The sequence below is a fragment of the Poecilia mexicana genome, unplaced genomic scaffold (assembly GCF_051168715.1).
Source record: "Poecilia mexicana isolate PSO_F unplaced genomic scaffold, ASM5116871v1 scaffold_15, whole genome shotgun sequence".
Classification (NCBI taxonomy): Eukaryota; Metazoa; Chordata; class Actinopteri; order Cyprinodontiformes; family Poeciliidae; genus Poecilia; species Poecilia mexicana.
The window spans coordinates 16,130,979-16,148,155 of NW_028263384.1; the positions used below are offsets into that span (position 1 = coordinate 16,130,979).

Consider the following 17,177-nt stretch of genomic DNA (forward strand, 5'->3'; position numbering starts at 1 on the left):
TGACTGGACAGCAGTGCGCACTCGGGATTTTGTGTTTAATTAGCATAAAAGATCTGCTGGAGAGCAGCAGGACGGTGCGTCACAGCCATGGACCAAGATGGGAGGGGGCGGGGGGATACCTATGGGAGTCAACAAGCAGCTGTGTGTATTCCTTCCATCAGCCGACAAAAGCCGAACCCGGATGATGTGAAATGATGACTTAGCTCAGCGTGTTACAGGTGGCTGGAGACAGCTGGGTGCGACCGGGAGCCGGCGAGGCGCAGCAGTAAAAAAACGGACCGCCGATAGAGCCACTGCGCTCCGGATGAAACCCTCAACTTGTGAGTCTTGGAGTCCGGATCCCGCGCGTCACCTGACGGGATGTGAGGCTATGAAGCAACAAGAGGGAATGGTGATAAAACGAGTCCAAGTCACGGAAGTGGAAGAAGGCGTCCGAGGAAAGGACAGCGCAAGGGGAAGAGAACAGGTAAAGGAGCGGAAAGTTATTTAGTTCATCGGGGAAGCAGAGGCAGAGCAGATGTGCGTAATTCTGTAAAAACGAACTTGGGGAGAAGAATTAATACATCCAAAAAAGAGAAGAAGAAAAAAATCATGGAGCCAGAGGGGATCACGGAGGAGCAAGCTACTAATGTGGCACAATCTGCCGCCTCAAAACTGTCCCAGATGGGCGAAAGAACTAAACAGCTGGGCAACGTTATCCAAGACCCAGAACGACAGAAACGCGTAATTCTCGTAATAGTGTGTGTTGCACTTTTATTAGACAACATGCTTTACATGGTAATTGTGCCAATTATACCCGATTATCTGGAGGGGTTGCAAAAAGCAGCGGATCAGGAACAGCTAGCTGCTGCGCCGCACACCAACTCCACCAACAGCACCATCCACAGAGCGGCCGAGGGGAACTTCGACCTGCAGATAGGCGTCCTGTTCGCCTCCAAGGCCATCCTGCAGCTGCTGGTGAACCCGCTGAGCGGCACCTTCATAGACAGGGTGGGCTACGACATCCCGCTGTTCATTGGGCTCAACATAATGTTCCTCTCCACCCTCACGTTTGCCTTCGCCGAGAACTACGCGACCCTGTTCCTGGCGCGCAGCATCCAGGGCCTCGGCTCGGCTTTCGCGGACACCTCAGGCATCGCTCTCATCGCGGACAAGTTCACGGAGGAGTCTGAGAGAAGCAAAGCCCTGGGCATCGCCTTGGCTTTCATCTCTTTCGGAAGTTTGGTCGCACCGCCCTTCGGAGGGGTCCTGTATGAGTTTGCGGGAAAGCAGGCGCCTTTTCTGATCCTGGCCTGCATCTGCCTCACCGATGGAGTCCTGTGTCTGGCTGTGCTCAAGCCCTTCTCCAACAGGGAGAGGGAAAACATGCCCGTGGGGACCCCGATCTACAAGCTGATGATTGACCCATACATAGCTGTGGTGGCGGGAGCTCTGATCGTCTGCAACATACCACTCGCCTTCCTGGAGCCAACCATCGCAAACTGGATGGAGGAAAACATGAACGCCAGCGAGTGGGAGATCGGCATGACTTGGTTCCCTGCGTTCTTCCCGCATGTGTTAGGGGTGTATCTCACCGTGAAACTTGCAGCCAAGTACCCTCACCTGCAGTGGTTCTACGGGGCCATAGGTATGGTGTTCATAGGGGCCAGCTCCTGCACGGTGCCGGCCTGCAAGAACTTCGGGCAGCTCATGATCCCGCTGTGCGGCATCTGCTTCGGCATCGCCTTCGTGGACACGGCGCTCCTGCCCACGCTGGGCTTCCTCGTAGATGTGCGCCACGTCTCGGTGTACGGCAGCGTGTACGCCATAGCGGACATCTCCTACTGCGTCGCCTACGCCCTGGGGCCCGTCGTAGCCGGTCAGATCGTGCACGACTTGGGCTTCGTTCAGCTGAACTTGGGCATGGGGCTCGCCAACGTCCTTTACGCGCCGGCGCTTCTTCTGCTGAAGAACGTGACGCAGATGAAGACTTCTTTCTCAGAGCGCAACATGCTGCTGGAGGACGGCCCCACGGGTCTGTACGACACGATTAAGATGGAACAACGGGAGAAGAAGAGAAAAGGTCTGTGCACAACTATTGATGAGAGCGGCATCGAGACTTTTGTCCAGCGCTCGCACTCGGAGGAGGAATCATCAGGAGGAGAGTACGCGTAAAAAAAAAAAAAAAGAAATACATTAATTAATATAAAAAAAATAAAGACCTTTAAGCTGTATGTGAAATTAAAAAAAAGTGCCAATGTGTGTATATGTTTTGATTAAGATTGTGAAAATATATCAGCGTGCGACAATACCTGTGGGTTTTGTCCAATCAAGTGGTCGCAACTTTGTTTTACAATGGGAATTTAGTAAAAATGAAAAAAATACAAAATGATGAGATTAATGTCTGTTCATCTTCTGATCACTGTAACAGAATCTGACTCTTCAGGGAATATAGTGCAAACGTGTTTTAAGGAAATGTAATGTATGCGTCTTTTAAATGCCATCTGTAATCATGTTGCTTATGAATGAAATATGCAAACTAACGTGTTGAAGGGCAGAAGTACGGGAATTACCTGGAAATCTGCCTCTTGTGGAGTATTTACACTCTAATTTTAAATGAATTATGTGCTTCTGGAATGCAAAGCCTGAAATGATCTGTGACTGTACATACATGTATATTCATGTACATAATTAAAAGAACAATATGCGAACAATACCGATGTTTTATGTCGTTTATTTGTGCAGTAACCTCGATTATTATACAGTGTGCTATATTATCAATTCCTTCAAGTCAAGAGGTAGCAGATGTTTTTCTAAAAAACATACAAAAAAATGTAAAACATGAAGGCATTTAAGGGTTGTATTTTTGCAGACATTTCAAAAAATATATAAACTATAATCATACAGTAAAATAAAAATTCCTCTTATAAAAATGACTAATTGAAGTTTTTAGTAATTTAAGAAATTTTAATTTTTGATGTTGAAAATGCAAATCTTTTCTTAGTAAGAAACAGTTCCATGCAAATAGTGAGGGAAAAAACTGGGAAGTGTCTGATGAAAAGGTGTTAAGATCTCAGTTCCTGGCTGTTGCCTAAATAAGGTGGAGTGACAATCAGAGTTGCCAAACAAAGTTCTCGGCGAATAGCAGGACTTCTGGGAGGAGCCAGGCTGCCTGGAGGCTGAGGGATCCTCTCAGCATCTCTCTTGAGCCAGCAACGGAGTTGTACTGATGCCGTGAAAGGGAGGAGAAAAGATGCTCAAATTGACAAAGGACAGAAATTGAGAAATTTGGAGGATTTTTTCTTCTTCTTCTTCTTCTATTCCACAAAAGACTTCTAGTTATGATGCATCGTCATGAATTCACTGTCTCAGCCTCAGGAAGAGTAAAATTTTCTTACTGTATGTGAGGTGAGTAAAATATTTTATCTCTTTTGATTGATTGTTCTGGTTTCACATGTATTTTAGTTGAAAGAAAACAAATATTAACGATTAAGATTTTGTTGATTTAATTTATTTTTATTAGTTAATTTTTCATTTCACAATTCACCTTATTCAGGTGATATTTTTTAACATTTCTGTGAAAAGGCCAATGTTTTATAAAGGAAAATTACACTATTTAATAGATATATATACATTACTTTACATTGTGTGACAAAATTGTTTGTGTGTTGCTCTACTTTCGTAAAACTAAGACTTAGGTAAATCTCAAAGACCTTCAACCTCTCGATGACCCTTCTTGGTTTTACACACAAAAGGTGTAAAACAATTCAACATATGTGTTACTTCTTCCTTCTACTTTAAAGACTGACACCTGAAATGCAGTCTGCTGAACATTTTTGGTTGCTTATTTACACAGAAGCACCATGATAAAGAAAAAAGAAGTGTTTTAAAAAGCCAAATGAAAGAATAGAAATCCAAATAAGATAATTTACATTAAAACAATGGACGCAATAAAGGTTTTCTCCCTGCAATAGTATTGTTTTATAAAAGCATCATTACATACTAGACCTTCAAAATGTAGTCATAAATGGAAAATTTAAACTCTCATGTCTCTACCTTCTTGACAGTCACAGCGTGTCACCAAGATGCCAATCCGGAACCAGGAGTCTTTCAAAGATTCTGCTAGCGGAGATGTAAATATGGCTTTTAGTTCCATTTAAATGTGAATGAAACAAAAAACTTGCAAAATAACATGTTGACTAATGCCTGAGAAATCTCAGAGTTATTGAAGTTAAATAAGGAAAAGAAAAAAATGTGAATTGTGTTGTCAGACAGAACAAACTAGGGATTTTCTTGATGAAATGAGTGATTGGTTGAGCTATTTAGTTTCAAGTTTTTATGGGTAATGTGTTGCTAAAGCTCACTGACTCAAATATATTGCCCAGGATCTGCCAAAGCTGCCGTTGCCCAGCCTCAGTGAGACTCTGGACACATACCTGAGATGCATGAAGCACCTGCTCACTGAAGAACAATTCAACAAGACCCAGAACATCGTGAAGCAATTTGGAGCTCCTGGAGGAGTGGGAGAGCTGCTGCAGAGCAAACTTGTGGAGAGGAGGGAGAAAAAGGCAAACTGGGTAAATACAACTTTTTATATATATATATATATATATATATATATATATATATATATATATATATATATATATATATAAAGAATTGGAAGTAATGTACTTAAAGATTTAGAAATCTAAAAAGATTTACTGAAAGATTCGTTTATCGACACAACAGCACTTGAATAACTTATAGCCAACTCAAAAGAAGTTTTAACCAAATTTTTATGATAATTGAAGGCACATCTCTGTAAATTCCAATCTGATTATTTCAATAATCCAGATTAAAAAAGGATCATGTTTTATGAGCAGAGAGATAGATTTCAAGTGTTATATTTCTGTTGAAATTCAACATTTAAGGTTTATTTTGAGTAAGGTTATTTGATATTAGACCAATGAAAACTTATTTTCAATACAAAAATGTCAGTCTACTGAAAAGCAGAGCGACTTGATTCAAAACTTATTCTGAGCTCATTTTGTACGAATTACAGCAATAATGGAGAGTAGAGGAGATCAACCTGTGACTCTGCTCAAGGTCTTATGGAAGCACAGGTTGCCTTTGACGTTGCCTGCATTTCTTCCTTCCACTCAACTTTAGTTGTCCTTGTCCACAGTCTTCTGTGAACAGATTGCTTCATCAGAAATTAACATTTGTTCCTTAAACTCCTTTTGGAAGACATCATTTACCATCTGCTGGACAACAGTCACAGCAATTAGTGTTCCTCTTGATTGTATGGCCACATTTCCACGTTTTCTGTATTAAAAATGAAGTTTTGTTGCTCTTATGTAATCCAATAAATTTCATTATTTTTCTTAGCTGACATCAATTATCAACAAAAAAAATGGTCAGAAATAAGAAATATTGAAATATTTTACTGTGTGTTTTGCATTGATGCATCTTCTTTCACTTCTTTAATTTCTGAACTAAATTAATGTTCCGCTTTGAGATGCAACTGTGCTTCTATTCACATTTAGATGTCTTTTTTGTACTTTCTTCTTTTGTTTGTTTGTTGTTTATTTCATGCAAAACTTTCCAGGTTTATGATTACTGGCTGAACGACATGTACCTGAACAACAGACTGGCTCTGCCCGTCAACTCGAGTCCTGCAATGGTTTTTCCCCAACAGAACTTCAAAGCTCCCATCGACTCTTTAAGGTTTGAAACAAATGAAACCGTTTTAAGGACAGGATTTAATGTGCATGCGGTCTGAGCTTTGAAGCAAAGCATGGTTTCTGTTTCTAGGTTTGCTGCACACTTGATTTCAGGGGTTTTGGAGTACAAGACTCTTCTTGATGCGTAAGTCACCATGAAATTATCCTGTTCAGAAAAAAAATACTGAATGACAGTCATAGGCATGCGTTCCCATGTGTAGTCGTGCCCTGCCTGTGGATTACGCCCGGGGCCAGTTGTCTGGTAAACCCCTGTGCATGGAGCAGTACTACCGCCTCTTTACATCATATCGCCTACCGGGGCCTGACAGGGACACACTGGTGGCCCAGGAGAGCAGCGTGATGCCAGAGCCTGAACACATCATTGTGGCTTGTAAGAACCAGGTGAGACACAAAGAAACACATAAGTACATTTATTAAACAGCAATTGCATTAAACCTAATCCAAAGAAAGTATCTTGGTGGTCTGAGTGGAGAAGCAGGACAGAAGCTTGATAAAATTGATTTAGAGTAAAACAAGATCTATTAATATTATTATTGTATCTAGTGTGATAGTCGTTGGGTTATCAGCTTACAGGTTCAGGTTTAATAATGTCAGAAACCCAAAAGATCTGTTTGCTACCTAACTGAGCATCTCCAAGGACCAACAAGGTTTCTTTCATCTTGATGGCAGAATTACAAGATGAAATTTAAAGATTGGTTTAGGGCAGAGGTGTCAAACTCCAGTCCTGGAGAAGGAGGTAATTAAGTCATTTGATTCCGGTGTTTTGTACCTGTGGCACATCTCAAAACTGCAGGACATTGGCCCTTGAGGACTGGAGTTTGACACCTCTGGTTTAGGGAATAAAATTGATCATTTTTATCTGTGGATTGGCTGCAGCCTCTAGCCTTAAAGTTCAGAGAGTCTTTGAGATGTAGAAAATACTTTTTGAGAGAAACAAGAACAGACAAACAGCTGGGGTGTTTGATATAAATATATTCAACACATAATTTCTTGAAAGAATAATGTCACCAAATAGATTCAATAAAATTACTTGGATTTTGCACTCTTTTAATTGTGTGTTGTGTTCATGATACAGAAACCCATCAGCTTGATATGAAGGAGACTGCAGATGAGCCAGTGAGTTAAAAAAAAATCTTCTTATGTCTTATCTGAACCTCTTGCAGTTCTTCGTTCTGGATGTGGTGATCAATTTTAGGAGACTGAACGAAAAAGATCTGCTGACTCAGCTGGAAAAGATATCCAAGATGGCTAGCAGTGAGGATGAGCCTGTTCCACCTATTGGTCTTCTCACGTCAGATGGACGGACAGAGTGGGCGGAGGCTCGCAGTGTACTAATGAGAGGTGCATTTTTTTTTTATTTTTTACAGAATCTGAACTTTCTTATATAAAAATGTTTCTTCCAGCAATGACTGTGTAGGACTGGAGACAGTCAGAAATATGGCCGCTCTCGCGCGCGCACGCACACACACACACACACACACACACACACACACACACACACACACACACACACACACACACACACACACACACACACACACACACACACACACACACACACACACACACACACACACACACACACACACACACACGAGACTGGGGGGAACTTTTATTCAAAAACAAAACTTTAGAAGATCAAATTATAGCTATAACATTTTTCTTCCAACAGAATCAACCAACCGAGACTCCCTGGACATGATAGAGCGATGTTTGTGCCTGGTTTGTTTGGATGACGCAAGTGGATCTGAGCAAAGCGATACGACACGCGCCGCAATGATGCTGCACGGTGGCGGACCGAGCAAGAACGGAGGCAACCGCTGGTACGACAAGCCGATGCAGGTCAGTGAGCAGAATCCCTTTAGTATTCGATATTGTGTGTCCGAGAGCTTTGAGTTAACATGATAGCCCAATGCAAAGGAGCCAGTGTTGATGTGAAGGCAGATGAAGACATGTAAACGCAATCCTGAATGAAAAGCTGTTAGAGACTGAAGGCCTTGAAACTAGAGCAAGGTTCACATAAACATTCAGCCAGAGTTATGTTGGAATGAATTTGGATCAAAGCATGTTTATAGCTAAAGTTCAAGAAAAAGCTCAACGTTAACTGATTAAAAAATGAAACCATACATCCGTTTTGTTTTTTTTTGTCTGTGTTCTGCTACTTTGTGTTGGTCAAGCACAAGCACACACCAATTTTAAAAAAAACAAACTTATGAGTAATTTCAGTGTGACAGGGTTCAAGGAGTATGACAATTTTTGCAAGACACTGTTGTTTAGAAAGCCATGTGTTATTTAAACATGAATTACTGCTTTTTTTAATGAAAAGGAAAATTAAACGATCAAAGATTATTTTGTACTTCAGCAACGGCATTCAATTTATTTTGCAAATCAGTGTAAAAGTTTCATTCTTGAAAGAATGAAATTGGAGAACAAAAGTCTGAATGAGAAATTTTATATTCAGTTTGCAACAGATCTACAGTTTTATCTTGACATAAATGCTTATAAAAGACGTTCAGACATTGATAAATGACATTTACAGGAGAAGTTCAAGGCTTCCTTTTAAATGACTGTCCTTACTGTGCAGTGTGCATATGATACCCACCTAAAGAATCAAACAACGCACCTACACTGAACTGAAGTGTCAAATAATCTTAAGCACATGATGAATCCCACTAAAATGCTTCTTTTTCAGTTTATTGTAGGAGCTGACGGCTGCTGTGGAGTCGTGTGTGAACACTCTCCGTTTGAAGGAATTGTTCTTGTGCAGTGCTCAGAGTATCTCCTTAAATACATGTAAGAAATTATTTTTTATGATGCATAACAGATACCAAATTCTTATTAAAGCAATGCTATTTTTTTTTCTCTCCCCATGTGACATCAGGATTGGCAGCCCATCAAAGCTGGTCAGGGCTGCGAGTGTGAGCGAACTGCCTGCGCCACGCAGACTGCGCTGGAAATGTTCTCCAGAGATGCAAAAACTTCTCACCTCCTCTGCTGACGAGCTCCACAGGTTCACATTCCCTCTGGAACGGCGGAATTCAAAATGTGTTTTGTGGATATTTGTTTTCAATGCGCTGCAAAGTTTATTCCCCTTTTAATCAGACTGGTGAAGAACCTGGACATGAACGTCCACACATTCTCTGACTACGGGAAAGAGTTCATCAAGAAGCAGAAAATGAGTCCGGATGCCTACATCCAGGTCGCTCTGCAGTTAGTATACTATCGGTAAGAAAAAGATGAAAGGTTGTCATTTCTTATGTCGTTTAAACTCAGAAATTAGGATTTTCTTCCTCTGGTTTTTAACTACAGGTGTCACGGCAGAGCGGTGTCAACATACGAGAGCGCTTCCACGCGTCGCTTTCAGCAGGGCAGAGTTGACAACATTCGCTCGGCCACACCTGAAGCTTTGGCCTTTGTTAGAGCAATGACTGATAGGAAGCTCACCTCAAGAGTAAGATGCTTCAAAGTGTTGAAACTAGATACTTAACTATACTCATAATTTGTTTACAGCCTGACATTAAATTAGGCAATCATTTCCTGTGTTTGGAAAAGTGAAAAGTAAATTTTACTTGGTAAATTCCAGATTAATAAACAAGGGGGAAGGTTTTTAAGGATTTTTTTTTTTTTTTTTAGTTTCCATACACTGAGATTAACATTTTCTGAGAGGTTAATCCACAACACTTGAGTCTAATGGAGGCATCTTTGTGGCCTCACCATAAACACACCACTTTCTCGAGTGACAGTAAGGAAAAATTGAAAGAAACCCTGTAAGATGTCACAAAGAGCATTGTGGACCAAAAAAGTGTTACATTCATTTGTTAGGTTATATTAAAGTATCAACCACATGAGAATGTCCAACCTGAATTTTTACAAGTGTGACCTTTAACCTTGATCAAAAGCAAAAGACCTCATGAAAGACGCTGACTGACGCAGATATTTGGCAAAAGGCTTTTTTTCCCCACCACTCAGAGAAGAAGAAGCCATTATTCAAAAGCAACACAAAAAAAGCCAGAAAAACCTTAAGACACAAGCCAGGAAGATAAGCCTTGGATACAACAAGCTTTTCCAAATGGACAAAAATCATATGGCTAGATCAATAACTCCAGCCGAAGGACAACAAAGTCACTGTCTTGGATTGGCCACCACAAAGTACCATTGAAAAGGTGTGTGTGAGCAAGGCGACCTACAAACTTGACTCGGCAACATCAGGAGTAATTCACCAAAATTACAGTAAACTCATCCAAGAAGCTTGTGGAAGGATACACATACACACACACACACACACACATACGTTTTTCAAAATCAAACAGTTCATAAGGCAGTTATAGTAAAATGAAAATAAATATAAAATTCTGAACTAGAAAATAAGAAAAAAAACAAACATTTATTCAGAAATGTATCTCACCCATTGTTCTTGTATTTGGCAAAAACATAATAATGGTGAAAATCCTAACTGATCAAAAACGGCAACGTTTAATCTTATTAGTGAGAAAAAAGTTTGTTTGATTTTGTTCGGTGTGTATCAATGAATGGTTTCAAATGTGTTTAATATTTCTGGTAAATGAATATTGCTGCATAATCAGTCTTGCTCTCATTTGCATTATTATTTTTAGGACACTGTAAAGTTTACTGTAAAATAGCAAAATATCAATTGCTACCCTCTGCACTGGCAGGAAATGGAGAAGATGGAGTTGTTGCGATGTGCCATAAATGTGCAGACAAAGTATACCGTCATGGTAACCTTCTTCTATCATAGCATTTCTACGACAACATTGAATTATTGAATAACTGCAATAACATACCTTTTTTGTGTGCATTCTTATAGGCGATTACTGGGATGGCAATAGACAATCACCTGCTGGGTCTGCGTGAGGCGGCTCGCGAAATGAAAATGGAGAAACCCGAGATCTTCAAAGACGACGCTTATCTCATCAGTAATCACTTTATTCTCTCAACAAGTCAGGTGATTTCAAAAACAATTTTACGATGCAATACACTTTCAGGAGCATAAGTTTATTGTTGGCAATCTGCCAAGGAGTGAGTGTTGTGAAGTGGCTGTTGCCTAAGACCATTTAGTATAGCCATGTAGCTGACCATGTATGAGCAGCCACAACCAGCACTTACATCACTAAGTAAAAGGCAAAACATCAGATTCAGTGCTAGGTTCTAGAGTAGTGGAGATGTTTTTTATTATTATTTGTATTTTATTTATTTTTCTTCAGAGAGCTTAACCATACATGTCTGTCTGGCAAATTAATTCAGACTTGTCTTGGATTGGCCACCACAAAGTACAGTGGCCAATCCACCGTACCACAGGACTCAAATCCTGGCTCCCTTTTACCGGGGGAGATTGGACGGGGGGGACATTACTGTATCAGCAAACCAAAACAGTTTGAATAATTTCAGTAATTTGAGGACGGTCTTTTTCTGCTGGCCCACGCGACTGCACATTGTGCACGAAACGGCATCCATGAAGAAATGGATGAGCAAGTTTGGTTTGAACTTGTCTCCACATAGTCCTGACCTAAACTCAGTAAAACGCCTTTGGAGTGAGGAAGAGCAGAGATTCACCAGTTCACACATGCGCTTCAAGATGAATGGTCAAATTCCCCAAAATGAACTCCTGTAGCTCGAGGACAGTGTTTCCAGTAGAGCCCCAGCTGTAAATCCTGCTGCAGAACACACACACACACACACACACACCGTGCGTCATCACCACTTCCCTCCCCTGACCTGAAAAGCTGACTCACCTCTATAAAAGTCAGCCAGTCTGGGGCTGTGGCTACCTCACCATGTGAAGTCATAGCAGGACCAGACTGACTTGGACCACACTCATCTCATCAATCCCTTCACAAAATACATGCAGAGGGCAAAAAGGCGTTTTAATCCCACCCCGAAGTGTTTTGTGTAGATGGCATTAGACTTTTAAACCTGAGCTAGATAATCCTACACTGGGCAGAGAGTCTTTAAAACACAGCTTGAGTTGTATTATTTGATTTACTGGTGAAAATACCAAAAGGACATTTTTAGTCCTTTTTGAGATTCTTTGCACAGGTACACCTGACCCCCTCACCTTACTTCTCCCTTGGATAGGGTTAATACCTGAACCAGCTACGTGCCCCTCTGGTACTTGGATCCATGGGCGTAGGTTTGGGTAGGGACGGTAGGGACATGTCCCGACCAATATTCACGGGATATGAAAAAGTCCCGACCAATTTTTGCCATATTGGCTCAAAGAACGTGGATCTACGATCTTTGATTAGCAGCAACAGGCGGTGCGCGGAACGGAAGCTTCTTAGTTTGACATTTATTATGAGCCTCCGAGACCGTGTCGGAACGGTGCTGTCGGGGGGGTGGGGGGAGGGGGAGTCAGTTGAATCGTCGGACGTTCTTTGATTAGCTGCAAAAGGCGGCGGCTAGCTGGGCACACGCGTCTCCTTCTGAGTCTCGAGACCATGTCGCCACCAAAAAAGAAAAGGACAGACATTAGAAGTTATTTCGCTACGTCGGCTGTAAGTACAGTGAGTGGACCCATAAGTTAGATATCTATCACGCAACGCATTTGTTGTAAAGTCCGGTGTTTAGTAAGGTCAGCACTGAATGTGAGGTAGAATAGGTCTGTTAATTATGTAATATTTTTTCTTTTTTATTTTATTATTGATTTCTCCTTATCTGCAATTGTGTTTGCTGTATCCAGAGGATATTTCTTTTGATCTTACTTGTAACGTTTGCTGAATTTTGTAAAGGAAAAAGTAAAGTGTTCTTGAACTGATCTGCTGAGTATGACTATATCTGGTTGTATACACAAGATGTATGATATGGTTATGGTTGGGGGGAGGGGGTTATTAAGCCAATGTGGTTTCCCCCCCCTTCTCAAAAATGTTCGGTGCTCTTGGGCATTTCACTGTGCTGCCGGGGGGAGGGGGGGGGGGGGGGTGTCAAGGTCCCCACCAAAACTTAGACCGAACCTACGCCCTTGCTTGGATCCCTGATCTGCCGGGTATAACCCACTGCAGAACTCAGAGAACCTATCTAGCCGGTTTTTTAGAGAAGATTCGCCTGGATTCTGACGGCCTACGTCTGAATGCCTCACCCGGCTTCCTCCCATGTGTTAAATAACCAGCAACCCGAGTTCGATAATTCCCACAGAACACATTCACTAAACGACTGCTCTTCTCACTTCGCCACTGGCTCTTGGAACAGATCCAGCTTTAGTTTAGTGACTTTGTCAAGTCCCAGGAATGTTGTTCTATTTTACAATATTTGGACTAAAAGCAACCTATAAACACCTTTCTTATTTCTTCTAGGATCATGCACCATAGCTATTTTACTGCCATCCACAAACATTACAGTGACACATTCATTGAATGTCCACAACTTCTGAATAATTTTGTATGCTTCTTTTATTAGTAATGCTTTGCAGGAGTCAGTAACATCTTAATTCAGCAGCAGCAATCAGGTGCTAACAATACATCAAAGGAATATGGTAAAATCAACTTTAATCTAACACACCTTCCCCTCACCGCTGAAACTGAGAGACACACTCCTTTCCTTGGTTCCATGCCTCTTGTGCTCTGGCTGATCACCCTTGTTCTCCTTTCAGTTCCTCTTTTTCCTAGTCAGTGCCCTAGACTCTGACAGTTCACGTCACTACAAGTCAACAACCTTCATTAGACTCTGATCAACTTTAACTGTGGTTACATCATTGTTATTTCGCCTTTAGATCCCCCGTGGGAGTAAGGTCAACTCCACTTCCCTTTACACATACCTTGGATTGAGACAAGCATAAACAGCAGCATATAGACTGGAAAAACCTCAATTGAATTATTTTTTTACATTTACAAAGCATTCAAAGCATTTGGAGATTTGAAAAACTATTACTTAAAAAAAATAAATAAATAATCTTACCTTTACCCAAAATGTTATGAAAATGCCATCACTTTCTTGTGAACCCAAGATTATATATTGCCTTTTTGCATAAAGCGAACATATTTTCACACCTCCAGCATGCGTGATGAGGGAATTGGTATCACTTACATACTATTTACTTATCAAATTATAAAAATGATTGGGCTGCGTTGAAAATCTGTGATTAGCACTTGTAAGTCTTTTCCAAACTGTTCTTTATCATAGAAGTGCTTAACTGTCTGTAGTTCAGTTGTAAGTAGTAACTCTTCTCTCAGGTCCCAACAACTGTAGAGATGTTCTGCTGCTACGGACCAGTGGTGCCCGATGGATACGGCGCTTGCTACAACCCTCAGTCAGACCACATCATCTTCTCAGTGTCCAGTTTCCACGAGAACCCGCAGACGTGTTCAGTGAAATTTGTCAAGTGCTTGGTGCAGGGACTTCAGGACATGATGGATCTGTGCAACAGGTGCAACGGTGGCCCCAACCCGGCCGAGCAAAGACGAAACAATGAGACGACGGAAACAAAGGGTAAAACATCACAAGACTCGACCAAGAGTCAACCAACAAATCCACAGGTTCTGGTGAAAAGTCCAGAGCCATCTTTTACAGAGGCCCGAACCCGGACTTCTGCAAAAGGAAAGTTCTAAAGAAAAAAAAAACAAAAAAAACAAAAATCAATCTGAGAAAACTGTGCCACTAACATTACCTGTGGTGTGTGTTGAAGTGTATTATCAATTAATAAATCAAATTGTATTTCTGTAGCACATTTCAGCATCAAGGCATTTCAAAGTGCTTTACATAATTAAAAAAATAAACAGTAAGAAAGAGATTTTGAAAAAAAAAAACTACTGCTAAATAAGAGTCAAAATTATGGTGCAATACTGTATTGCACCATAATTGCACAGTTTTATGGTGCAATGCTGTATTTTTCCACAAAGTAAATGTGATGAAAAATGTTACATTGATGTGTAATAATTTCTGCTGTACTGTGAACTATTATTAGATTTTGAAATAATTATTTTTTTATGGGTGAAGCTTTACATGTGTTGTCAAAAGTATCAGTAGAATAAATAAGTTCAAATGACCAATATATACATATGCATATCTATCTCTAGATATATGTAGATGGGAAAGAGAACCATATTTAAAAACAATTCATATTTTGCACAACCAGATATACTCTAGCCAAAGAAGAATTATGATGTGTTTTAGTTTACACGTTAGCATCATCTTTTAAATGAAGCTTGACTACAGCTGTGAGTTATTGCACCCGTCTGCTTGATGTGATCTAATTGTTCACTGATGTCTAATTATTTACTTTGCTGACTGCAGCCTTCAGTGCAATATATTTTTGCAGTTTTTTACCATTTGTATTGTACCAGCATTGTGCCCTGTTCTGGAGTTTCCCAAATAAGACATAATTTGATGAAATCATTTGTTTTAAATTCACTATGTATCAACTGTGTGCCACACACTGGGACTGACACTGTGCTTATGTACAAATAAAATCAAAGTTTACAGTATTTTAGAAGAGACACTACTAGTATCTACGAGCAGAAGACACAATTTAAGTGCTTTATTTAAATGCAGCAAGCTAGGAGTTGAAGTTAAAAACGTGCAAATGAGAAATTATTGTTGTTCTTTAATGTTGATGTATTGTTATTGTAAAATCTAAGACATTAAAAAAAAGATTGAAACCAGAGCAGTTTTTAGTGACCTTTTATCGAACAAAGAAAGGACTGCTGATAAGATCAGCATTATTTTTGTTATAAAAGTTTCTCAGTAGCACCAAGTTGGTAATAATACCTAATAAAAGTAATAAAAGCTATACAACATCATGACAGTGTTTACTTTCCCTTGGAATAGTTATTGTGCCCTCAATGTTTATGATTTTTAATTAAAAACCACAAACATACTCTATTGGCTCTTTATGTGACACAGAGTGGCACAAAATATTCAAGTGGACGGAAAATAATACTTGGTGAACTGCTTGGTTAGATGTGTTTTCAGGCTGCTTTATAATGATACAACTGGATGCAATCCTGTGCAAACACCTGACTTCCGGAGTCAAATCATCTGAGTGAAAGTTATTCTCGCCGTCAATTCAATAGTTCTGTGAAAGCCTCAGAGGTTTGTAAGAAACAGCAGGAAACAAACAGCAAGTTTTAAAAGTCTCATCTGGCTCTGTTCAGTGGATGAGCTACAGCAACATGGCCGCCTTCTTACGCCGAATGCCAGGACAACATCAGTCAGTCAAACAGTTAAAAAGCATGCTGCATCTTTGAAGGAACTCAGGTGGGGAGAATCTGTTCAAATCACAACTGTTTAAGGACTCCACAAATCTGTCCTTTATGGAAAAACGACAAGATGATAGATTTTTGAAAGCAAGCAATAAGAGAGAGGGAAACTGAAAACATTTAGGCTGTCAGATTAGACCAAAAATCCAACTTCCTGGGCAACTTGCAAAATACAATGTGTGGTATAAAACTACTCAAGCATATCACCTTTAACAAACCATTTGGTGAAACATGGTGGTGGCAGCATCATGCTGGTGAGACTTAATAGGTTATTAGACGGAGGTAAATACAGGGTAATCCTGCAAGAAAATTTACTGCAAAAAGATTAAACATGGGGGTAATTGCACCTTATAGGTGGACAATGAAGCCGAACACAAAGCCAAAGCTGTAATGTAATGGTTTACTTCAAAGCATATGTATGTGTTAGAATGGCCTAGTCAAAGCCCAGACCTAAATCCCATTTAGGAATTTGTGACAAGGCTTGTAAGCTGATGTTTACACACTTTCTGTCTGATCAAAAATGAGCTTGGGGGATTTTGTTGGTAAGTAAAACTACATAAAACCAGACAAAATACATGAAAACTGATATTCACAGACACCTCGACGGGATGGAAAGCTGATGGAAACATAGCATAACTGACCTTAAACTGTAACTGCAGGAACGTGTGGCTTCACAAAGCATCGTTTCTCTGGGTTAAACAGAAAACCACACCAAATTTCATTGGTTTTACTTGTGCAGCCCTTTGAAATCCATGGATAATTTTCAATCCACTTAACAACTACAAACTTTCTGTTGGTTTATAAGGAAAAATCCCAATAATATACACTGAGCTTTGTGACTGTAGTGTGGCAAAGTGTGAAAAATTCAAGAGGTGTGATTACTTTTGAAAGGCATTGTACAGTACATTATCTAGTATAAATATATTTTTACAAGGTTTACATAAGGAAAATTACGGTGCATTTAAAAAAAAAAAAACATGAAAATGTTTAGCAAAAAATCTGAAAAAAAATTAAAAATTGGAACACAAATTAAAAAGTGACTCTTTCACTAACCACAAACTACAGCCTGAGCGTGCCATCTGAACATTTAGAGCTTGTACTCAAAATTTCCAGAGATTATTATTTTTTTTTTTTTTAACTACTCCTCAGTCTCATCTGCTTGTAACGTATAGCAATCCCCATCAGCACTGGGACAACAAAACATTCCTTTAACTATCAAAAAAATAAAGCTCTTCATGCTTAGTCAACCAAGTCCAAACTTTTG

At 40.2% G+C, this 17,177-nt stretch overlaps 2 protein-coding genes across 2 annotated transcripts; both read left to right on the plus strand.

Moving 5' to 3' along the window:
• Nucleotides 1-105: 105 nt before the first annotated feature.
• slc18a3a (solute carrier family 18 member 3a) lies at nt 106-2,695 on the plus strand. The gene has a single exon (XM_014969149.2). It carries the CDS (start codon nt 592-594, stop codon nt 2,152-2,154), a length of 1,563 nt encoding a protein of 520 aa, XP_014824635.1. The 5' UTR covers nt 106-591; the 3' UTR covers nt 2,155-2,695.
• A 1,369-nt stretch (nt 2,696-4,064) lies between these two features.
• Nucleotides 4,065-15,314, plus strand: chata (choline O-acetyltransferase a). Its single transcript, XM_088013447.1, has 14 exons — nt 4,065-4,112; nt 4,365-4,556; nt 5,570-5,688; nt 5,776-5,829; nt 5,906-6,086; nt 6,869-7,046; nt 7,378-7,547; nt 8,398-8,498; nt 8,587-8,715; nt 8,808-8,930; nt 9,015-9,156; nt 10,379-10,441; nt 10,531-10,668; nt 13,889-15,314. Exons 1-14 carry the CDS (start codon nt 4,065-4,067, stop codon nt 14,261-14,263), a joined length of 2,013 nt encoding a protein of 670 aa, XP_087869573.1. The 3' UTR covers nt 14,264-15,314.
• Nucleotides 15,315-17,177: the final 1,863 nt, after the last annotated feature.

Coding starts and splice junctions, on each gene's coding strand:
- slc18a3a (XM_014969149.2), top strand. CDS start 592: ATGGAGCCAGAGGGGATCACGGAGGAGCAAGCTACTAATGTGGCACAA.
- chata (XM_088013447.1), top strand. CDS start 4,065: ATGCCAATCCGGAACCAGGAGTCTTTCAAAGATTCTGCTAGCGGAGAT. Junction 4,557..5,569: donor GGGAGAAAAAGGCAAACTGG/GTAAATACAACT, acceptor AAAACTTTCCAG/GTTTATGATTACTGGCTGAA. Junction 8,931..9,014: donor CTGCAGTTAGTATACTATCG/GTAAGAAAAAGA, acceptor TTTTAACTACAG/GTGTCACGGCAGAGCGGTGT.